General features: G+C 41.5%; 1 protein-coding gene and 1 long non-coding RNA gene across 2 annotated transcripts in view; one reads left to right on the top strand and one right to left on the bottom strand.

The window, feature by feature from the left end:
- Positions 1 to 448: 448 nt before the first annotated feature.
- On the bottom strand, positions 449 to 6790 carry LOC112847584 (uncharacterized). Its single transcript, XR_003221217.1, has 2 exons — positions 4480 to 6790; positions 449 to 1121 (listed from the first exon to the last, which is right to left on the bottom strand). It is a non-coding gene; the product is annotated as an uncharacterized LOC112847584 (long non-coding RNA).
- Positions 6791 to 8564: 1774 nt separating this feature from the next.
- Positions 8565 to 25058, top strand: part of b4galnt4a (beta-1,4-N-acetyl-galactosaminyl transferase 4a) — a 149399-nt gene continuing 132905 nt past the window's right edge. The window contains exon 1 of the mRNA XM_005471011.4: positions 8565 to 10178. Within this exon, the coding sequence (XP_005471068.1) occupies positions 10037 to 10178 (142 nt within the window). The 5' untranslated portion in view covers positions 8565 to 10036. The remainder of the gene's footprint in view (positions 10179 to 25058) is intronic.

The raw sequence follows: 25058 nt of genomic DNA, 5'->3' as shown, positions 1-25058 counted from the left end.
AAAACAGAGCCGATTTCAGCTGAATGATCCGGTCTTGATGAAGATGAGAATATGTGCACTGAATAGGCCGGGGGTTGTAAGTCATGCAGTTGAAGTAAATTGCAATTAACTTCAACTCACACCTTCATGCCATTTCTATGTAAACATTGTTGCTTAATTGTGTTATTTAAGTTTCCTAGAAAATCTCAGCAAAGCTAGACAACATGACATTTTTAGGATTTAATTCTGATGACTGAAATAATCACAAAGGTGATGATTAAGTTAACTGAGATAATGTTCTTTAGTTGCAATCCTACTCACTTTAGCTGAAAGTTGAAGAGCGTGTTAAAAAAACAACAACAGTGGTATGAGAAATAAGGTGAGAAAGTTTGTTGTCAAGATGATCTTACTTGTGTAAAACTGGCAGCCTCCTCCTGCTCATCTGTTTCAGTGATCTTTGATTATTGAATGGATTTGCATTTATCACAGCACTTTTCTAGTATAATGACAGCTCAAAATGCTCTACACAACAAGACCTTGATTTCACATCTATATTGATTGAACACTACATCCGTACCTATGGCCAGTTTAGATTCGGTAATTAAACTATGAAAGGTAGTTGGAGGAAACCACACAGGTGCAGGGAGAGCATGTAAACTCCACACAGAAAGACCCCAGCTAACGAGGGGATTTTAACTCAGATCATATCTGCTGTGAGACAACAGTAACAACCATGGCACCATGTAGTGGTCATGCATCAATTCATCCACCCAGTTTTGCATTCCTAGTGATGTTTTTTTCTCGTCTTTTTCCCCAAACTTCTTTTGTAGCTTAATTTATCAGAAGCACAAGATCCTTAAAGTCCACCAGGTTTTTCATTGGATTCCCTCTAGACATGCTCTGTGCTTTTTTCTTTTTTTCTTCCTATGTTTTTGCTTTTAGACGTCTCCCTTCTGTTTTCACTTCCTTTGCCTCTTCTCAAATAAATCCAGGGAGGTGGACTGGTCTGAGTGGTCAGCAGAGTAGATCTTCCTCTCATCTCTAGAGACGAGGCCCGCTGAGACTTCAGACATCTGCTTCACTGATGATAGTTACTGACTTCAATTTTCTGAGAGTGAATCTTTAGAGATTTTGTCTTCCTGCTAGATAAGAAAAAAACAGTAAAAAGTGCTTCTTGTAAAACTTCTAAAAACAAAACATGACCTCATGAAGAACACAATGAGAATAAGAGACCATTCTTATTTAATTTTAATATTTAATATTGTTGCAAGACCAAGACTTTAGATGTCTTATCTTACAACTAAACTAAATAAGCTACAGATAATCATTTATGTCCAAAATATATATATATTTTTTTACATTTCTGAGGAAGGTATAAGTTCAAGCCAGTTTCAAACTTATGACAGTTTTTCCTCTCTATCTGGCAGAAGATCAGTGTGTCGAGGTTTGCAGAAATAGCACCCAAACACAGGCAAGAATAAACTAAAACCAACCTTTATTTGGCAGGAAACCAAATTTCATAACATAAAGTCTGCAAATAGAAGCATAAAACACACTGGGGCTGAAGAGGTGACTGAAACTATATGTACACAAGAGGTAATAAGGGAGGGTGGAAACACCTGGACTAAAAAGACACAGCAGAAGTTTACTTAGAAAATGACAAAGGAAGTAAAACTGGACACAAGACACAAAAGACCAGAGATATCAAAATAAAACAGGAAGTAAAACACAATTAAAAAAGGGAACAGGATGTCTGTGAAGGTTCTCAGTCATCCAGGTCATCATAGTCTAAGGAGCTTGGAAAGAAAAGCGTCTGGACTTCTTTAAGTTGCTTGGAGATGTTTCGCCTCTCATCCGAGATGCTTCTTCAGTTCTAGGGTCAAATGGTGGAGAGTCCTAGAGTCCATTGTCCCTCTCAGGGGGGTTACTCCCACAGAGCTTAAATCTGGGACTCTCCACCATTTGACACTAGAACTGAAGAAGCATCTCGGATGAGAGGCGAAACATCTCCAAGCAACTTAAAGAAGTCCAGACGCTTTTCTTTCCAAGCTCCTTAGAAGGGAACAGGATCACTAACTGAAAGGGAACTAACTGAAAACAAACTCCACAAAATCTTTAGTAACCAAAAACTAACAACAACTAAGGGCTCGAAATACAAAGGAATACCATAGAGATCAACTTAAAGCAGCAAAGCAAAAAATAAAGAACTCATAAAGAATGCAAACACAGATAATGGTCAAAGCAAAAGGACCTTTGAGCTCACAAAAAACCAAAAATCCTGGGTCAGAGACCAAGGGACCATGACATGTTGGACGGAGATTTGGATGCACCTTTGACGAACTGTGTTTGTTTTGTTTTACTGTCTCATGCAAGAAAATGACAGCAGTCAAAAATAAAGCACAAACTATAAGGAGATTAGTTTTACAAGACTACCACATGGACACTTCATAACCTGCCAGAGTTTGACAGATGCTGGAATTAGAGTTGCATTTTAAAAGATATATACAAATGAATAAAACTATAGCCATGTTGAGCATGTAGACTCCCTAGAAAACGAGACACAAACCAGCACGTTTTGTAACCTAACTTCACACTTTACAGAGCTATCCCTTTGAAACAGGCTTGAACACACATTTTGCTGTAGATTCATGGGTTTTTTTGTGGCTTTGCAAACGTGTGTTCCCTGTCTATGGCTCCATATCTCTGCTGGTGTTTTTATTCAAAGATCATAATAATGGCAGAGAGTATGTTCTTTCAAAACAGAAGTTGTCTCTCGGCAAATGACGCAAGCCTATTTTTACACTCGGCGAAGACGGATGCAATTTATGCCTTCTGCATCAACCTTCCTATTTGTGCCATTCTGTGTTAACTAGTTAACCTTCCGGTGCAGTGGAGTTGCACTGGTGTGTTTAGCATGAGAATGGGGTGCAGAGCAACAACTAGACGGGCCAAAATTATATTGAGAACTTACAGAGATATACAGTGATTCACATTTGTGAATGGCACAGTTTGGCTCATGACTGTCTTCCTCAATCAGGCGATGTTTGCTGCTCAAAACTCCTCCCCGTGAGTTTTGGGAGCAGGGAATCTATACATTGTCTGTGCTGACATTTACTTTAATGATTTTATGCAATGTCAAAAGTTAAATTTGAGAAGTGTTTCTTGTTTAATGGGTTTGAAACAAGCTCATCCTTGAAGCTTGGTATAATGCAGAAATATTTTATTGCAAATTTTGACTGCTTGTCATGGAAATGCTCTTTGAGGTACAGCGGGGAGCACTTAAGTGTGATTGTTTGGTTTGAGAGAAAGCGACAGAATGAAGGAGAGGCAGACGTAGAGAGCCCTATTGGCATTATTTCCCTCTAATCCTCTTTGTGCTACACCTGGCTGGCATATTAATGATGGCGAAATGACCTAGATTTCTTTCTAAGCACATTCATACTCAAAAACAGGATGATTCAGTTGGTTGAATTTTATTTTGTGTGATTTTCTGTCAGCACTGAATTCCCGGAAAGCACCAAGATACACATTCACTCGTGATAAAAGATGGACTCTAAGACTGAAGAAGTCACTCCGGTTTCAGCTGTCTGAGCTTCTTCAGTGGCTACATAATGAAAGCAGTTGGTACTTTAAAAAAGAAGCTACGATATTCAGCACATCAAAGATCACATTGACGATGTCCTTTGATATTGCGTGCCCTCTCCTCAGATAAACCGCTCACGACTAAGAACACTGAAGAATCCACACTTTGATACATTCACCGCTAACGTAACACTGACAGCAGAGCTATTTTTACAGTTTCTGTATTTAGATTCTTCACTTGTTCACATGGGATTGTAGCTTGCTCTTTAATTCACTGCGGCAATGCTCCACAGCTGACAAAAATCTTTGTGGGAAGATAGAGGGTGGACTTGTGTGGGCGTTTAGGTCTATTTAACTTTTCGCAGAAGCAATCAGAGAGAACACTGCTGTTGCTGCTTAATATGGCAACAGCTCGATCTATGTGAAGGCCCCTCTGAGCCGCACATCTCTGGAGACAACTCATTTGGAGACAACTGTATTTGGATGGCTGCAGAAGACAGCTGCAGAGTGCTTGCGTCCATCTTCTGTGCAGCGACTCAATGTAAAAATTAAAGTCAAGTTCTGAAAGTTTTAAATGACAGCTTTTCCATTATTTTGCATTTATATTCTGAGGGCACACATCTGTTTCTGTGCATCTGTTGTTAAGGAAGATTCAATATTTATCAAAGTGATATAAATAAATGAATAATCGAAGCTGAACTGAAATATAGAAAACAAATTTTCACTCAAATATTTTGCTCAAAGGATTTTTTTTTTATATCTCCTGTTTCCTCCTCATCCTTTTACTTGACCTCTCCTCATGCCCTGTTTCCTCTTTTACTCATCTATAAACATGGAAGAATGTTATTCCCTCCACCTCCCTCTCTGGAAATAAATTCAATAGGACACAGAGGAGCAGAAAGAAATGCCAATCCGCACCTGTTTTGGGGAGAAGAAGCTGAGGCACAGAGGGCAGCCAGAACTGATCCGGAGGGATGCAGGAGGCAAAACCTCTTAATCCCTGTGACATTTTAGCTTAGACCTCTCATCAAAGCCTGTGGGCTGCTGTGCTGCCCAGGAAAAAACGAAGGTTGGAGGACAGCAAGGCGGGGTGTTTGTGAGAGACTGAAGGAGATGAAGGTTGAAGGACGGGCGGACAGACAGACAGGCAGGCAGGCCGACAGATGGGCAGAGACAGTCAAAGATAGACAAGCAGATGTTGGGTGAGTGCGAGGAAAGAAATTCCTAAAAAGCTGCAGTTCTTGGTTTAGTAGAATTGCTGATTAAAACTATGGCACCCTTGACAAAGAGGCTGGTTTCTCCTTATTTGCTCGTCTGCGTCACGTTTTCTTTGTTCAAATTGCAAACATCATCACATTCTGAGATAATGCCCTCTGCATACTAAACTCCTGGTGATGTTATACCCTATGGTTCAGTTTTCTCTAACTTCAGTGCTAAATTAGTGCCTCACAGCGTACTGGGCCTTGACTGTTCCCCATGGGCACGGTTTCTGCAATACCGTATAAAACAGCGGCATACCTACCTCTATCTGTCCCCACCTTGAACAGACCCTCTCTGTCCATATCATTGCACTGCACACCAGCTCATCTGCCTCCAGGATTCATGGAGATTCCTGCAGGGTGGGACTGGGTGCCAAATGTTCCTGCAGAAGTAAAATCACTGCAAGTTAAATTCAAAACAGAAATCACAAACATGTGAAACCTGACCGACTGCATGTTTCAGATTATGTTCAGCCAGTCTACACCTTCTTCTTTGTGTTAGTCGTCACTAAATGAAGGTGTAAGTGCTGTGTGACAATTTGTTCACTTTTAATATGTGTTAAAAGAGTAAAGGTCCCTTGCTGCTCATTGGATGCTTGCCTGATCTTGGATGAAAAAGAAAGAACGGAAGAACAGACAAACAGGGGATTATAGCACAAAAGAGACCGGTTTTTACTTCAAGCCTCACAAAAATGAGTCAGATGATCAAATGTAATGAAGAATATCCCTCAGAAGGCCTGTGATAATCTCCTGCATCCAAATGGGAAAAGGAAAAAAAAAAAAGAAGTACAGGAAACTACTTGATTACATACTTTGGGTGACTTTCAAACCCCGTGTGTGCGCGTGATGAAATACCTTCAATGTTCACTGCAACAGTCCAGGCAAGGTGAATGCTGTGAAGTTTTTGTTTCAGCGTGAATGATGTCTGACTGGGGTCATTCATTCATTTCAATACGGCCCAGGTGAATACCTAAGCATTTCATTTACGCTCAGTGTTTGCGCTGAAGATTACATTATTAATCCACAGAGACAAGGGATTATGGTTTGTGATCCAACTGATTCAGAAGGGACAGCCGGGACAAACTAAATTGAGGTCATAATATTATAGGACAGGTTTTATGTCCTTTGATCTCGATCTAGATTCATAATGGCATCAGTGTCTTACTATAGCTGTTTGACTGGAACTATATCTTGCTGGGGATAAACAACATGTTTAATGTATTCTGTCATTCAAAAGGGCGACTTGTTCTCTAGAGGTTTATGCGAGACTCCTTTTATTTCATATATCACATGTGTACATGCCTTGTTCTTTCACACCCATAGATATTGTCACTTAGACATCTTCTGCAGGCTGTGTGGGTGTGAGCAGACCGACAGCTCCCCCAACCCTTTCTTTGATACCACCTGCCAGAGTGAGACGATTTTGTACCTTTTTATTATTCCCACCATCCCAGTGCCATGCTAACTGGTATGTACTGTAGGAAATAATAACTATTGCAGAAGAAGATAGTTTTAGTTGCTCCCTTATTCACAAGGGTTTGCCACAGCAGGTAGCTCCACATATTTGATTTGGCAGATTTTCTTCTTTCTTTTTTTACATCTTTCCTGATAGAACCCCCAAGGGATTTGTGTCTACTCCCACAGCTGAACTGGGGATCTTTTGCTTGATAGGCATATGTGTAACTCACTACACTATAGAGCCACTAAATAATGTCTAGCAGTGGACTTACCCATTTTGTGACTTAAACTTAGGACCATAGTGACCAACTTGACAAAGATCAAAACTATAGAACGGGGGTGTCAAAGATAAGGCTGAGCAAAAACTCCAAACCGACCCACTGGAAAGCTGAAAAATGTGAAGGAGGGCATAAATATTTGGATGTTTAACGTTTTGCGACTTTTCCTGCTGACAAAGACCCCATGGCCATTCAAGCTAAACCAAAGGAATTAGGTAATAACCATTAAATGACTGTTTTTCACCACCTGTAGAAATTTTGGTTAAAAAAAAACATTTTTTTCTCTGAATTAACATAAACTTTATATTTTATAAATACAGAGAGTCTGGGCGTCGAGCTACCAGAACTTTTCTGTAATTTTACACATTTATCATGCAGAAAAACTGAGACATGCTGTTGAAGTTGCACTTCTGTGTCTTATTTTGAAACACTTAAGGGACAAAACATGTACTTAAACATCTTTATGCTGACATAAAGGGGAAATGTACTTATTTGTCCCATTTAAGAACAGTTTGGGCTGTATGTGCCCCACGGTGTAAAATGAGTTTGACAACTCTGCTATAGAATTTCTCCTTCTTTTTGTGCACATTTTCCTTTCATACTGACTTTTTAAGTACACATAATGTTTTTTGGGGGTTTTTTTGGCTTAATTGCAAAAATATTCCTCTGTCTCCAATTAGTTTCTTGTGAAAACATCTATAAAACTTTGTATTTTTCTTTACTTACCCTTTTATTTCATTTCAGGTTTTTGTTTTTAGCTCACTTTAGGTTAAGCCTTTCTCCAGAGCTGGTTTGTGTGAAACTGTTTAGATTTAGTTCAGTTTTATTAGTTTCAGGGTTAGTTTGAGACTTTTTAAATATTACCATATGGGAGGTGTTTGTCAGAGGGAGGATTTTGGGAAATCAATATATGTATTACAATGCAAACACAATAGTTTTTAAGGGCAGTCAACTCCAGACATCCTATTAAATGTACACCAAAGCCTCCCTGGAGCAGGTTATGTTGACAAATTCTACCACAATGATTAAAACTTGAAATTTGAATTCAAAAAAGACCCTCTGAGCACTTTTATTAAGGAAATCTGTAGCTAAACTATTAAATACGACCACAAGCGTATACACCATGGACTCATAAGATATAAATAACTAGCAGCCCCTCACAGCAACAACAAGTCATGAAACTATACATATGCAATCGTTTCTTTTATTTTTTAAAAATTAGTATTATGTTCATTATAGTTTCTTTTTATCGTTGACCACTGGGGGGCAGTCAAGCGTGCGTCCTGACTGGTCTACAGGGTGTCGCCACTCAGCTCACACACAAAGGCTGTCTAGATAATTTGCAAAGATGGATCACAAGGTTTCCAGCCTCGTAATGACATGACTGAAGTATTTAGTCATTTTTTCACTTCCGCTTCAAGTATTAGGCTTACGATTAATGTTTTAAATCGTAATTCCGACCAAATCACCTTTCTTTGAAACAGCTGGGACGTTGTTTCATTTTAGTTTGGCAAACAAATGAAATTTATCTCCAGCCGAGGAATTAAAATGTGTGCTGTAATCAGAAAAAATATGCAATAAGTGTTACTGAAACTAATTGATTTAGAAATACAATTTTGAAGGAATTAACAAACCCAACACCAAAATTAGAATAAAATGTGATTTCCCCCCCTTTTTCGGTGCACAGTGGTTTAATTAATCTTCCAAAGGCCATTTGAGCGGTTTCATTTGTCGAGTTATTTCTTCATTTCCTGAAAAGCGACTAATCATTGCTCATCTAATTAACATGGGTCCTTGAATTCGGGGGGATATGGTAAAACAGGAACGGTGAACAAGTTTCAGGATGTGCGTTCAGCTATTGGATGCTGGATCGTGTGAGTGCCAAGCAACGGCGAAGGCAAACTAGTCGACCCGCCTCCTCTGAGCCCATGGCGTATTTATAATTGGACACTGGTCTTGTCATTCCTCGTCCTCTCACGTTAGGTTGCTCTGCACCGTAAGATGCTCAATTGATGGGCGTACTGAGCTGTGCAGGGACGGGAGATACCCTCCTTCATTGTAGCAAAACAAAACCATGTTCTCTCCCGGTTTTTCCTCAGCTTGTTGCTGGGCTCTCCGCGACACCCTTCCTGGACCTCAGCTGTTTTTTATTATTATTATTGTTTTTTTTTTTTACTCCCAGTGCTCGTTGACACGCAGGTCTGATGATGCTGTTGCGGCGTTTTCATGGGAAAAAAGCTCATGAGAGAAAAAACAACACAAGGTAGTGCATCCCAGCAGTGCCACGTATTGTACTTATTTGTTTAATCCTGGTGAGGTGCTCGCTTGCCTGTGCTCTTTCTTGTGTTAATTGTGCTGTCGGACAGTGCTGCTAGCCTACTTTGGGAGAATGAGGTAAAAAAAAAAACAAATGCACCTGCCGTGAAGACAACGGAGAAACCGGAGCACATGGGCATCTCTTCCCCGGACCTCAAATTATTGCACAGTCGCTTTTGAGTAACCCACCTTTGTTACGCCGCCATGGATCAGTTTTTTTATCTGCATCTTGTAATATTTACCCGTCGCTGGGCTTTAAACCCACCCGAGTACGAGGATGACAGCTGATCGCCCCTCCTCTCCCCGGACTTCAATAAAAACGCGCTCCAGCTGAACGCGCTGCCATCGATTGGAAGCCAGGCTCTTCGTGTCCGCTGTGTTTAACAATAGATGGAGCGCGGAGGGTTGTGACATTTGGCCGATTGCCACCCTGACCTTTCCCCCCTTCCTAGTCCAGTTACCAGGCTTCACTGGCAGTAGCCCGCGTTTCACTGACGGCCACTTCACTTCATTTGTGCTCGGCGGTAAAAAGATTAGATGACCCACCTGCAGAAATGCTACGTGCGAGCACATCTCCTCTCGGAAACTACACTTCTCTTACTCTTTGATACTTTGCGCTAAAGCCGTGGTCGTGGATGATCCTCGAGTAGCCGATAAAACCGTCGTGGTGTCAGCATGGCCTTGAGCTTTAGGGGATTTGCGTAGATTATCGCCGGACTGCTATTTTATTCCCACGGTCGCATTCTTAACAGAACTCAGCGGCTTTTGATCCGCAGTCCCTTTTTCCTCCGCTTCCCCTCGGACGCCTGTAAAACTCCAGCAGGGAAGCCTGAACCCGCGGTTTTCGTGTAGGGGAGGGGAGACAACGGAGCGCATTCATAAACGATGACTGCCACGGAGGTGTTTGCTACCAGATCTGAGGATACAACGAGTTTGGCGCTGCTGGCACCCCGTGGATGTGGGGGGACGAGACGCGCATTGAGGCTGTAGTTAACACTCGCCATTTACGCGCAGGGATGCCGTCGCTGTGACTGGGAGAGGTAGTCCTTCAGCAGAGCCGCGAACAGCCCAGAAACACAACACAGCAGCGCCCGAACAGTCAGCAGCCTTCCGGACTCGTTTTAACCATCTACCGGGCGCTTACCGGAGGATGTTTCAGCGAGGATGCTGCGCTTCCCCGTGAAGAAGATCCGGAAGCAGTTCAAGCTCCTGCTGCTGCTGGTACTGCTCACCTCGGCGGTTTGGTTCACTTACCTGCACATCAACCAGGGCAAGACTATCAAACTACACTTCAACTACGGAAAAGGTAGATTTTGTTAAGAGAAACCTGTCTGTTCGTCTCATGCGTCAAAGTTTTCTAAGAGGAGTATCGGAAAAAAACATTTAACAGCCCTTTTATGAAAACTGTTTTAATCATTAACTAAAGTAACATTGCTATAAAGTTAACACCTAGAATGGCGAGCTCCTGTAGGATGGGTAGGAAAAGTAAGATTTTAATGCCATACAGTCTCTAAACAATTACACAGTTGTAGCTCAGATGTTTTCATGAAACAACCGCTCTTCTGGCTTTGACACATTGCTCTCTTTTGTTTGCTGTGATGGGTAGAACCTGATATACTACAACAACAAGTAACACTCTCACAGAGAGAGTGAGAGCATGTCTCATAAATTAGCCAGAGTTTTTTTCTTTCTCTAGGCTAAGAAAAAAGCACCTGTTTATCTGTCCAGGTCGAAAGCCAGGCCCTCGCCTTCAACATTAATAATCAAAGTGGTGCTTGTGAAGGTGGCTTCAGAGGTCACAGCAATGCCTGAAAAATATTAGAGGGTGGGCAGTGCAGTGAGAGGCACATTTCCACCTGCTGCTGTTGTGCTTCTTATTACCAAGGCTTGATTGCGTTTATCCACAGTGCACAGCAGTAGCGGCTGGCTGTAACAGTAGATGATGCTGAGCATTACAGGAATGGCTGATGATAAAAAGTACTGGAACTAATACACCACCAGCGAGCCTACTTCAGATTTAACGCTGGGTGCTGGTGTGCCTGTATCTCTTGCAGCTGTCTGTGTAAAGTGATATGCAATAATTATGTTGTCCTTGAAACAGTGGGCACCGTCCGTGCACATGCACACATGGCTGACTGACACACAAGGATCATTCCATTGTGTCTGATCTCAGTGCTGGGGTTTTCCCAGTGATAGACCAGATATAGTTTTGTGATGATGAGAATCCTGAATCATATGGAGGGCTGGAGACTGCCCAATATCATTTATTTACTGCTGCTAAGTTAGTTGTAAAGTTATGTCAGGGTTTTGAGTGTAAATGCCCAGCAAAGTATTCCTAAAATGACTCTTATGAAGCAAATATTATTCTACTCTGCAGGTATACTGCAGATCACTCGAGGAATAAAAAATGCATATTAAACTGCTGTTTTCACAAAGGTTACATTTATTGCAAATATTCACACTCATGATTTTGTATCCATAACCTGTGTTCACATATATGGAAGCTCTTCACTACCTGTGATTTATTTATTTATTTATTTTTGCTATTGCTGCAGTGTCGTTCCCGATTTTGCGTTAATTAGCCCAAGAGCATGACAGTTCCTTTCATTGAGTGAAATCACGGACCTCAGCGCACACAGATATTTTCAATATTCTTATGCTCATCTTTTTAAGGGTTCCTTTAATAAACTGCCTTTGTGACGTGTCTGCTGCGGCTGTCTGGTGAGGAAGGAAGCTGTTATGCTTGCAGTGCCGGTCTATGTGTCTAATTGACTGTCTTCCTTTTTAGTAGGCATCTGAGCAGGTCAACTTACTTAACCTCTTATGAATAACATGTCCCTTCTCGCACTAAGGGTTTCTAAGTGAGATGTAGCCATTACTGGAAATGGGGCTCTATGAAGTGTGTAAATATTCATATTGGGCTGCCAGTTTTTTCTTTTTTCCCCACACAATCTTCAATTGATTCTTAGCAGTGAGGTGGGGCAGGTAGAAATAATGGAATTTCACTTTTGGCCTGATTCCGACATTATTTCAATATGAAATGACACTGTCAAATTTCCATTCTGGTCATCTGTATTTTGGAGGTAATTAGATTTATCTTGACCCAGTCTTCTCCTTCTCCTTCTCCTTCTCCTTTTTTTTTTTTTTTTTTGTTCGTTCTTCATCATCCACTAGATGAAGTTTTACTGCCTGATGACAAGCAGGGTTATGAGAAACAGAAGCATGAAGAGCCCAGCTGAGGCCATTCCTGCTTAATTGTGACTAATGTTGTGAGAAGTATTCCGATAGTTTCTTAAAAAAGCAGAAAAGTGAGAATCCAGTTTGAACATGGAAACACAAAGGATGAACTCTGTCTGATGAGAGTCTTTGTGTTGCAGAGAAAGAAAAGCACTCTCAGTGGGTGCTGATGGCCTTGAGCAAGATTCTGTTTTGGTTTTACCCAGCGACTTACCTTTTGCGTGGCATAAGTAAACCAAATTATTAAATGGTAAATGGCCTGTATTTGTATAGTGCTTTACTAGTCCCTAAGGACCCCAAAGCGCTTTACACATTCAGTCATCCACCCATTCACACACTGGTGATGGCAAGCTACATTGTAGCCACAGCCACCCTGGGGTGCACTGACAGAGGCGAGGCTGCCGGACACTGGTGCCACCGGGCCCTCTGACCACCACCAGTAGGCAACGGGTGAAGTGTCTGGCCCAAGGACACAACGACCGAGACTGTCGGAGCCGGGGCTCGAACCGCCAACCTTCCGATTACAAGACGAACTGCCAACTCTTGAGCCACGATCGCCCCAGAACGTTAGAACGTTTGGATATTTTATCTGAGCTGTTTTTCACTGGTCTACTTAGAGTGAGATACTTTGTCACTTGTGGAAATGCGTTGTTTTCGGTGAGAGAGCTACGTGCTGGAGGCAGGAGGTAGGACATGTGACGCCCACCTGCTCACTGGGAATTCACTGGAGTATTAACTGTGCTATTCACACATGGGCGCAGGACCCTGCGCAGAGTGCTGGCATGTTAAAGACCAGCTCATGTTCGATCTGACCGCATCTGCATTAAAAGTGTCATTAGGCCTCTTTGGTTCAGGATTGTCGTCATTCAGAGCACTAAGTCAGCCACAGCTGTGCTGAATTATTATACCACTAAAGTATTAAATACAGGATCTGTGTGATAGACCAGTGACAACAGGGCGATGGGCAGTGCACTTAGTTTTTTGTGATTTTAAAGCTTGTAAGGTGGAAGCATGAAGTGAACTATTGATTCTGTCACTATAAACACATAAGACATGTAGCTTGTGAAGTGAGGGATAAAACATGAGTAGACTTTTTTTAGTTTTTTCTGACCCTGTGGACTCTTAATCTACAAACACAACAATCTTTATTTTCTATGCTTATAATAAGATGATTGACTATGATATACTGAATAGACCAGTCAAAGAAATATAACTTTATTATAATGAAACAGTTGTAAATATATGAGTGTTACTTTGGGCATTTAATGATATTTTCTTGAAAGCCATGCTAGCTGTTGTACCTATGATCATGACAAAAGCCAAAAGGTATAATTAAATAGTTTTATGACGGCACACTGGCCCAACTGGCCTTTATTTAATCTGAATTTTAATTAGGATGTGTTTTGGCAGGTAAATCAGCAGTGCATAGTAGATGAGTGCCACATTTACCTGGCCACCCAGTCGTACAGCAGCCCCCCTATTTTCCAGCTTCAACAGGTCCACTGGGATGGGCGAGAAGGCAAAGGGGGAAAGCTTGCTGCTGCATACAGCCCTCTATTGATTAACTGCGATTACACACGTGGTGGCTCATGCATGTGCATACACCACCCCTGATATAAACACACAGATGTGGTGCCTGTGTGTGTCGAACAGCACATAATCCAAACATACCTTTCCTTGCATCACCGTGGATAAAGAGGAAGTCGAAGAGGAGAAAATCTCAGGATTTTCAACAGCTTGACTGCTTGGTTGCCCATGGAGACAACATATGGGAAAGGCGCATGTGGTGCTTGGAGCTTATTTTATGAAGACAAGTGCATTCATAGGTTTCCAGGAAGCATGAATCTATTAAATATCTAGATGGAATTTGAAATTAAAACAGACGCATCTTATAGATGCACAGTCATAAAAATGTAATAAATCTTGAGGGGAAAAAAAACTAACCAAGTCACATACATAATCACATTCAAGCATTCAGATGTAGTTGCAGTTTGGCATAAAGTTTGATTTAGCTTGTTGTTGTTGTATCTCGGCAGCGGCAGGCTCAGGTTGGCTCGCTGTCATGGTAACCATGCCCTCCGGTGTCACTTTTCCTAATTTTAGCTCTTGAGGTTCTTATGGTTGGTCACTCTTGTGCCAAACTGGTAACAGACACTGCTTTAACGTGGAGGCCTGAAATCACCGAAAACAAAAAAATAAAGAAGTGACTAGATAAAAATATGTCCAATTAAAACAACATTAAAGTAAATGTTTATCAGTAAATTAAAATGTAAATGGTCCTTTGGAACAGTATTATTTGAAACTGTAGTGGGGTTTCACTTCTCTGTACAAGATTCTGACAGAATGCTGTCGTCTCTGTTGAGAGCCTCGGCTCAATCAAGCAGTAGTCGACACCTTAACACAAAAGGAATGACAGCATCTTCATTTGTATAATGAGGTAAAATATATAAATGTATAAAAAATGAGTAACTTAATAAATATATCTGCACTTATAGAGACATTATCACACTGTGAGTTTGTGATCTATCGGGATTTTAAATCTTAAACACATAGATAGCAGTTTTTTATTCATCCTTTATTCATGTAGTGGTGAATATAATAATATATCTACCTTTTCAGCTTTCTAAATAATGCAGTTACCCACAGTGCCCACTTGCACTTTGATAGTTGTTAGTAAAGAACCAAACAAACAGAGATATACACCCTCTGCTTAGTAAAAAGAAGTTATGGAGCTTTTTATAGTTTTATATCTTAGGTGTATTTTCTTTTTTAGTCAAATTTAGTAGAGCCCAGTGAGAGCGCAGTGTGCAGGTCTGCATCAAGTGAATGGTTTGAGCATGTTGAAGTGAGGGACAGGTGTGAACCCAGCTGGGTAGTTGGGATTTTAGAGATTGCTTCCACTTTGGTATCTTGTTTCTTTGTGAAAGAGCTTGGGCACTTTTCATCAAAGTAAAATCTGAAAGCATTGAGTTATGAAATTGTAGCCGGACTACTGTTGCAATTTATATTCTCGCCGTCCCACACAGAACTGTTTCTGAAGGTATACAAGCACATGATTCAATTTCCAGGTGGACGTTTGCTGTGATCTGAAAATTGAAAATGGAATCTTAAAATGTTCCTGCCTCCGTTCACCGTTATTGAGAGATAATTAAATGTAACAATTAACATTACGCATGAAACTGTCATTTAATTTGACATCTTATTCCATTTCAGAGGTTGAGTCATAAAAGTATACCCGTGTGGCAATCTGTTAGATTGCGTCTTGGGAGCTGGGGTGGTAACTGCCACAGGCTCAACCATGAATCTGCCCCACAGCTTATTTGTCCAACCCAGTAAATCTCTCTTTCTTTGGCTTATTCCGCAGCCAGGATAAACCGTGTTTCCGTAACAGCTCAGACTGCATCCTCGATGTGCTTCGGACGCGGTGGGATCTGCCTGTTAAAGGTGGAGACAAGAGAAGGATTAAGGGAGGGAAATGATACCCTACACCTTTGATACGTTCAGTACATGAATTTGATTACATTTTCTTTTGCACACGGTCAGAATTTGTGTATTTCTTCAGTAACACTTTTGGCTTCCTCTTGCAATTCATTTCACATTTTCTTTCTAATGCTAAAGCAATTGCACAGTGCTGCTGGACAGAATGTAAAACAGCTCAAAGATATTTCACACTCAGCATGTGTTACATTCACATGCCCACAGTGCATTTCATGACTCCTAAGTGTTGCATGTAAGATTTAACAGATGCGGATATAGAATTGAGAAATGAAAGAGGCCGGGTTGATAGGTCAGTAAAAAGCACTGGAAAAAACACAAGTCCAGAGTGTGTTAACCTCGGGGTTAATGAAATTTGTGTTGGCCTGCCTAACGAGCCACCATCAAGGTACCAGCTCTGCCCCATGCAGATGAGATCTCTGGCCCGCTGCCACAGCTTTGCCGCAGGAGATTTGTCTGTGTATGTGCAAGAGTAAGCGAGTGAAACAGAGAGATTTTGTGCAAAAGGGAGCAAGTGTGTATGTGTGATGTAGTCTGGTTTTTTTTCTCTTTCTTTTTTTTCTTTTTGCATGTGTGTTTTTGCATGTGTCTGTGAGTGCACACCTCCCCGCTCTCGCTGCCGTCTGCACTTTAGGCCCAGTGTTTAGCCGAGCAGAAGAGGAAGCAGCTGAATGATGGCACTGTCTGCCCACTGGCACGCTTGCTATGATTGGGGCGAGGTGGGGAGCGGGTTGGGGTGGGGTAATTTGGGGAGGAGCGACTGGGCAGAAGAAGGACACCCTTCTCATGTAACAGGTGGGACATGCAGCAGGATGCATCACGAGAGGATGTGGCTATGACTCATGACCGAAGCCATTTAGTGCTTATGGTGCACATTCATAATAATCTGCCTGTGCTGTCCATGGAGCTCTGTATATACATCAGATTCGTGGCTCCTAACATTAGTCTGGCTCAAAGCTGGTAACTAGCATTCTCATCTGGGCCAACTCAGCACAGTGGAGAGATACAGAAAGGCATCGGAAAGTTTCACCAACATCGCTTTATTCCTTTAGGAGGTGGCGAGCACAGCGTACAGCTGGATACTAACAGTTTACTCATAACGGGGCTGCTTAGACACACTAAAAGTAGCTGCTGTAGCTACTTTTATCAGCATGCTGTCACAGAGAGATGAGACTACCTACCGCTCACGCTAACTCATTCATCTACACACACATAACCACAAATACAAAAGAAAGGGGGTGGTCCCTCCCTTCCCCAAAACATTGGACCTGTGCCACAAATACATTGCCAGTCAGGCTACCTTCTTAAAGAAAAGGCTTTTCCTGTAATATATAGAAACCTATTCAGGTGTAGCTAGATTATACAGCGGGGGTATCTAATAATTCTCCAATCACATTGTTAAACAACGCCATTAAGATTTAATTAAGACCAATTTCCTCAGCAGAGACTCGTAAAAACCCACACAATTTGGACAATTTAATAGGACACAGCTGTGAGACACAGGGGAGGTGAGTTTGAATCAGAATGAATTGGTGAGTTTAAGAAGTGAGAAACAGAGAGAGAAAAGAGCGAGAGCCAGAAGACAGATGTCAGGTGGGAGTATCGACTGTAGACGATCGTGATCCCTGTCGTGATGGGATTTGTCAGTTTCCTCCGTGCTCAGGTTTGGTTCCGCTTTTTACTCCCCACCTCTGCAAAAAGTATTTTCTTTCATGGGGTTTCTGTGCCGTGTTGGGGCTGTATCAGCTCTGGTGTTGCCTTACTGTAAGCGATCCGGACCTTGCAGGATTTCAATCAATCATCAAAGAGTGTGTGTCTGTGCGCTCCCTGCTGCTCAGAATGAGCTTTCTGTGGCGGTGGTTAATGGAAAAGGTCACCTCTCCCTGAGGCTGTGACGACTTGCAACAAAGGCAGGGAAGGGATCACAGGAGAGAGATGGATAAACCTTGGAGATGGAAGAGACTGACTTTATGGAGACAAAGGTGTTGGTTGCATTTTTTTAAAGCCCTGCAGAAAATTCCAGAAAATGGAAACACTTGATATGAAAGAGTAAATTGACTGAAGCTTGACTGTCCCTGTGTGCAACTCTCTTTGTAGTTTTCGCTTGTATTCCCTGTTTTCTTTTGAAAGCATTGGCATGCACATTTTTACTATTCATCATAAACTTATGAATATTTACAAGTGTGGGGAAGATCTGGAGGTGGGCTAGGAATTCATCAAATTTATGAAAGCTTCTCGGGTGAAGTGAGGGGGAGAGTCTGAGGTTTGCTTCACTCTGACATTTAAGGACTTTTCCCACCGTTTAGATAACTATAAATCCCGCATTTTATGTGTGGCTATATATTTAAAAGGATAAAAAAAAATGTGGTGGTTATGATAAGGTTCCTCGCTGCTCCACAGTTGGTCTGATGGAGCTACCCTGCTGACAGCTTTCAAATATGACTCTTTTGTAGTTTTGTAACTTTTTGCTTAGTTAAGCTGAATTATAAAGGTTCCTCTTAAGATTTTTTCCTTTTTACATTGTCATATTTTATATCCGTCTCTCTATATGTATAATTTTTTGGGGGGTTACGTTACGTTGGAGTGCCAAAGGAGGCAGGAGATGAGAGCAAGAAAAAGAGAGAGGACGAGGGCTGCACTTTGTCATTCTTTTGTCTTTTGTCTCGAAGGCCTGCTGCCCAGCTTGATTCACAAAGCAGCTTGATGTGAGCCGCTTTGTGAAGGAGCGCGGCATCGCTCCCTGAGGCCTGTTAAACACTGTTCCCATTTTCCTATTGTGGCCGGTCATGAGGAAAGGTATTCAAGAGGAAAGGAAAGTTTCCAGTTTACTCTGGGGCTCTGTTTGTGTTTGCATAACTGTGCATGCTTGCTTTGAGTGGAGATCCGGCAGTGTGCACTGAATTTTAACATCCCTTCACTAACCGAGCTTTTTAATTTGCTGTCATGTAATGGCCAAAATTTATTTGAGTTTTCCCCTCTTTTCTGAGCCTCAGTTACACTAATCCTGCTGATTCAGCTGTATAAGAGGATAAAGCTCAAAGCCACGGAAGTGGACGTTAACTTATGTTGCGAGATTCCTTTTCAAATCTTTTTTTAAAATTCTTTTTATTGACAGCTTTTGATTTTCAAGAGCTGCTCTTCTTCTAGCTGTATGCAAGAAGATATAAAGCAAGCTGTCACGCTGAAAGCAGAGAATCAAGAACATGGTAAACAAACTGAGCAGATAGACGTTTTCTGCGTACACTCGACCGTTTATAGCCGTAACTTTTTTTAAACAGTTATAAAAATGATCTTTCCTGAAGTAAGAATGTGTCAGAGCTTTAGAGGATTACATTATTTTTGTAAGCCAGTGCAATACTCACCATGTTAGCTGAATTCAGTATACTTTTCCATATTGTTCACCACACAAAAACCTTTCACGAGTGAATCTTTATGCATTTATAGCTTAAAAATACTTCTCACTCAACATATCTTACTTGGATGTTTTGCAGTGTAATACAAAATTTAACCCTCCCCAACTCAAAAAACGAAATCAGGGAGGTAATATTTAACTGTCAAAGCTAGATTTTCTCCACCTTGGAACTGCATCCTTAATAGGCCGTTTCTCTCACCTACGGCTTCAACCGATTTGAATTACCTGGCTGAGTTTGGGCCATATTGTGTCTTTTCCATTAGATAGCGAATGAGAAACTCACTCACTCTTACATTTCAGCACCCACTGTATCAGGCAGTTTTCCCTGTATCTAACACGGTGAAGGCTGCAGCTGAAGGCACTGCTATAAATTCCTTCCTCCAGGACAAAAAGTCACGCCGAGCCTTCAATATCTAACTCGGCGGAATATCAATGCTAAGAGCCGTCTGGCTTGGATTTTCCCTCTGCTAGCTCCAACAGCATTAGAGTATAAAAGCAACAGCAAAAAGACAAATGAAATCAAAGGATAGCAAAAGCATATAAAAGAAAAGGAACTTGAGCGCTAATTATCTTAAAATAATTTTTTATCAAAGCACACGTCTGAACAAAACATTTGTTCTCTTGGTGTTATTGCTCACTCGTAGCACGATGCCCACTGGACATCCTTAAAAGCTCATCTCACAGAGGTACATTGTACATCTTATGTCACCGCGCTTTCTTCCACCTCCTCCTCCACCCTCTTATCTGCCATTTCCCTCCTGCTTTTACTCTTCATTTTCTTCTTGCTTCTCTTTTACTTCTGTCCTCTGTGGGAAATCAAAAAAAATAAAAAATCGACACATGCATCTCCACTCCCTGTTTTTACATCCATTTTTACATTTGCAAATGAGACGTGGGACAAATGCTAGCTTTCCATCCAGGTGCATTTGACATGGAGATTCACCTTCTTCAGCAGAGCAGAATGATTCAACTCTATTATCTCTCCGTCAAACAGGCTGCTGCTACCTGCCCCGCCGGTGGAAATGAGGTATTTTTACATTTGTTGGGGAGGACAGGAGAACTGGCAGTGAGCCGATGGGTATAATGCGTTGGTCTAGCACTTTTTTTTTCGGATCACGTGATCTTGTTCTAGATCACAAAGAAGAAGGAGGAAGCAGCCAAGGCTTTGTATATGTTTAGTGCTGGAGGATATATAGCAATATTTCTAATGTGCTGCATTTAATGTGGGTCTGGCAAGTAGATGGATAGATCTGTTTGCATATTGTGTGTGTGTATACACTTGTACACTTGCATATAACATGATGGATAGTTTCTTAATTCAAAGCAGGTTGTGTCTTTGTTTGTGAAATTATTTGGCATTTTGCTCAGAGTGATGCAGAGTTCACGCGTTATTGCGCTGTGCATTAGAAATCATTCAGTCCATACAAATAAATGCGTAGCTCCTGGCTCACCTCTCTCCAAAATAATAACAATAGTAACTAGCAAGAGAAATTATATGCATGTATAAAACTGCTAAAAGGGCATTTAAAGTAAAAACAGCAGTGACATTAAAATATGCAGTAGATGTTAATATATGCACTTTGTCATGTTAGAGCGTGGCCTATACATCAGGATACATGATTAAATTTTCATTAAAAAAAGGCTGTGTGACTTAGTAAAGGTCACACTTTTAATCTGAGCAATAACAATCATGTCCCGTTCAAAAGCTTAGTAAATATGGCCGATGAAGACGAAAATATATAAACGAGCCTGCTGTCACGATGACTGTTGTCACACTCTTCAGGGGTTGCCCTCTTATAATATAATATCGTTGTGCACTCGGCAGCAAAGTGTGACTAACTGCTTTTGTCTCCCTCAGACCAGAGTGTGGATGTCAGCGTTCCACTTTAGAAATAAACCAGTTTACAGCTGGAAGAATATTGCCGCGCAATCTCCAGACATCTCTGTTGTTTTCAGCTTAATAGAATCGAGTGTAATCGTAAGCGACAACCGAGCGTACTCGTGTAACTCGCAGATTTTTCTTGAAAAAAGAATCTAAAACAGCAAAATAATTACTATTACATTGACTGTTAATTGTGTTTGCCGAGTCATTTTGCAGCTTGTCGCACATGAACAAAAGCTTTTATCAGACTTATTGTTATTATTTTTAATTTTTTTTGTTAAAAGCTGTAGCCACAAACTGTGTCAACGCCTCTTCCAGAGCCAGTGTCCTTGTCAGGAACTCAATTCCCAGCTTAGTGTTGATGTTTTTATGCATAACATTCTGCAGTTTTGTACCTTTGTGGATCTTTTTTGTATGCGCATGCCTGAGGGTAAATCTAGGAGACTTTTTGTTTGCAACAGTTTTCCATACCTATGCACTTAAAAAGCTCATGTTAGTGATGGAAAAATTGAGTGTGAGATTTGGCCCTTCTGCAAATAGGGTCAATGCAGCAAGATAACGCACGCGTAGACCTTGTATTGTCCTCTCTATCGCCCTCTCAATTTTTTTTCTTCTTTGCTTAGAATTGGAGGATTGCTGATTATATTGCCTCTCCACACTAATCTGCTTTCAGGCCGCACATTTGTAAGGTGAAACGCACACTCTCACATACATGTATGGAATCTGCACGCAAAGAAGAGTAATTTGTTTTTCTTTGAGTGCCCTTAACACTAGCTGGTGCTCTGGGGGGAGAAAAAAAAAATCATCCAATCAGCAGAGCGTCCTTGATGTTAAGCCGAGTCGTCACAGATTGAAGTGGATTCTGCTTGTTACCCTGATCAGACAGACATGCTCATTCAGTGTGCAGGTGAAGGCTTCGCTCAGCTTGATTAGGTTATTGAAACGTTAAATAGTTTTTTACACTGCCAGAGCTGTTTGTACCAGTGTGAATCGCACAGTTTGGACCCTCAGTTCGGTCTTCTTTACCTGTGTTTGCTGTACACGTTGCTCTTTTGTATGTCTGAGTTCAAGCAGGAAGCTCTCTGCTGCTGTTTAGCTGGTGCTGTGTGTTATGTATAATTTACTTCATGGTCCATGTTGTGATGTTTTAAGGGGGGTTGATGTATTATGCTTAGATGCAATGGCCAGAAGATAAAAAGGATGATTCTTGTGTCCTCTTCACCATTCTGTGCCAGTGTTGGACTGCACTGCTGCTTTGGTGGCAGACACAAAGATTGGCACAAAAAGAGGGTTCTGGATTTGAATCCACGACTAGCTGGGGCCTTCTCTGTGTGGAATTTGCATGTGTGGGTTCTCTCTGGGTACTCCAGTTTCCTCTCGCACTCATATATTTTAGGGTAATTGGTGATTCTAAATTGGCCGTAGGTGTGAATGTGAGCATGAATGGCTGTCTGTCTCTCAGTGGTAACCCTGAAAAGAGACGTATTCAGTTTCAGTTTTGCTTAGAGGTACAGTCATTTCTTTTTTGAATTTATTTAACAGGAAAAAAAGAACGTAGTACTCATAAATGTACAGTAATTAATGTGTAATTATGTCTTCCAACAAACTGACATATTCTCTGAAATGCAAACTATTAAGTTTATGTAGCACTGGCTTGTGGAAGAAGTCATGTTGCCAGCAGTCGTCATATAGTCTTGGAGATTGACATCACCGTTCCACCTAATCCCGTTTTGTGTATGTAACTCATAGGTGTTCAGTTGCTGTGGAGGCAAATTTTAATTTGTGTCTGCACCTTCATACTCAAGATATGAAGGATCAGACTTAAGAGAAAACGCAAAGGAAAGAGACGACATGATCAGCGTCAGGATAAAATGAGGGTAAATATTGGCACAGTAGACTTTCCCAGATGGAAGTAGCTGCAGAGAGAGAGGGGAGGATTTTAAAGGTGATTCAGCAGTTGCCTGCTTTCTGCTCATCAGGTAGTTATATGTAGCACCTTTGATGTTTTTGTTCTGCAGCAGCCACAAAAGTATAAAGCTTTTGATTTGGGAGGGGTAAGAAAACAGAAAACAGAATTCGGTTCACTGCAGTCGACTGACATGGGTGAGGTTTTCCAAACTGTACCTTTAAAAACTAAAGCCTGGTTAACAAAAAAGGTTTCTTTTCACACTATATTTAAAAAAATCTGAAATGTGAAGCCTGTGTGTCTCTTTCAGTTTCCCACAGTGTGTGTTTTCCACTTTGGGTTGGTCTTTCTGCAGGTGGTGGCCTTCCATCATTTCAATGTGCCAAGACATGCAGCTCTCTCACTCTGTCTCTCTCACCCTTCACCTCTTGCTGTCTGTGCTACAGTGAGAGAATGCTGCATGTGTGCGATGCTTCCAGAGAAAGTAGCACCTGTGACCTGCTGCAGGCTGCTTTTCCTCTGGGTTTGATATTATCCTTGTTGGTACCCACACACCCAGCCGCACACATGTCCTCCGCTATATCCGTCCCCTTTATTCAAGCACTCTGTGCTCATTCATATGCTGCGGGGGATTCCTATTTTGCTGCCTTGATTCTATTCCTTCCGGGGTTGTGGGAGCCCGCACCTGTGGGGTACTACACACATACACACACACACACACACACACATTTGTGGGTAGAATTTGCTTGCATGCCTCCTATTTAAACTGCAGGGAACCTAACTCTGGAAACATTCACATTTGCCCTCTCAGTTCCAGCTGCGAGGAAAATAGGTGCATGAGCTGTGGAGCGGGCAACGTGACAAGTAGAAAAAAGAGAATATTATCAGACTCGAGTTGCCAAGAGATTTCTTTTAAAAGAGGATCAATGTGAACTCTGCATATCTTACAAACCTACAGACCCGTTAAGCTACGTCAAACTGAGGTTTTATTCCATATCAAAGGGAATAAAATTGTTTCTCCGCCATAAAGCGAAGCTTTGCATGCTTTGTACTGTTAAGGTTGTCATAAATGGGTAGTGGAATCTGTGGACATCAGTGGAGAAAACTGGAAAAGTGCTGAACATGTGGGGGGAAAAAAGGCATGTTGGCTTTCAATGTGCTGAAATTGGCATATAGATGAGGTCCGTGTGCACTGAGTGAGCAAGTGTTTCTGTATGCTCACGGTATTATCTAAATGACAGTAAAGCCAAAGCTTGTATCAGCTTTCTACTGCTACATTTTCCTGTCAGCAGCTTGACTCACACAGCTACATGTGAGTCAGCTGACCTCACTCCAGTGAACAATCCACACACACACAAAATACTGTCCTCACATCCACACATGGCAGTGGCAGTAGCCCAGCCACCCTTGGAAGATGAATGAACTGGACATTAGTTTAAAAGTCAACCTAAAAATGAAATCATCGCTCCACTCTCTGTCCACCATCCTACTAACACTATGTGGTTGTTTATACTTGACTGAGCATCTCTGGGAGTCTGGCCTCACAACCTCATCCTGTTAGCTCAGACAAGCTTGCAGCCCTCAGCAACTTCAGTGCTGTATTCAGGTCAGAGCAAAACACAAACCTCTCCCCTCTCAGATTTAAACACCCCAGTTATTTTCAAGAATTACTTGTTTTATTATTATGTAAGAAAAACAGAAATGTGTAAATTATGGTCAGGCAGCTGAATTGTGACTGGGAAATCACACCGTCAGTTGTTGGTGTAAATAAAGACACTTATGATTTTATCACTATGGAGCTAAATCTCTTTGCACAATAATAGCAATCCCATGCCTATGTTTTGTTTTTTTGTTTTTTTTATTCCTTGTCAACCCTTGTGCAAGAAAAAGAACAAAAAGACAGACACCCCCTGCTTCTCTCTGTTTGCAGAAATCTGTTTTGCAGCCCTGGGGCTAAAAGGCCAAACACGAATACGGAGCAGGGAGTCAATCATTGGGGTGAAACTTTCATTTAGTCCAACTTGTAAACTTGTGAACTTCACTTGTTAAGGGAAACATGTCAGTTTGTGATGTTCGTGTCACTCCAGGAGTCATTCTGTGGAGTCAACTTTTCCTTCGCCCTGCCTCAGGTAGTCATTGCCTTCATTTTCCAAAATTACTTTCAGCAACTTGAAGAGAAACCGAGGTTTCTGTTCTGTGTGGCTGTGGAGTAGGGTAGAAGATTGTTTCGGGGATTGAGAGAACAGAGCGTCGA

This window comes from Oreochromis niloticus, linkage group LG7 (genome assembly GCF_001858045.2).
Source record: "Oreochromis niloticus isolate F11D_XX linkage group LG7, O_niloticus_UMD_NMBU, whole genome shotgun sequence".
Classification (NCBI taxonomy): domain Eukaryota; kingdom Metazoa; phylum Chordata; class Actinopteri; order Cichliformes; family Cichlidae; genus Oreochromis; species Oreochromis niloticus.
Note: the sequence above shows the minus strand (reverse complement) of the source record. Positions and strands in the feature narration are given on the sequence as shown.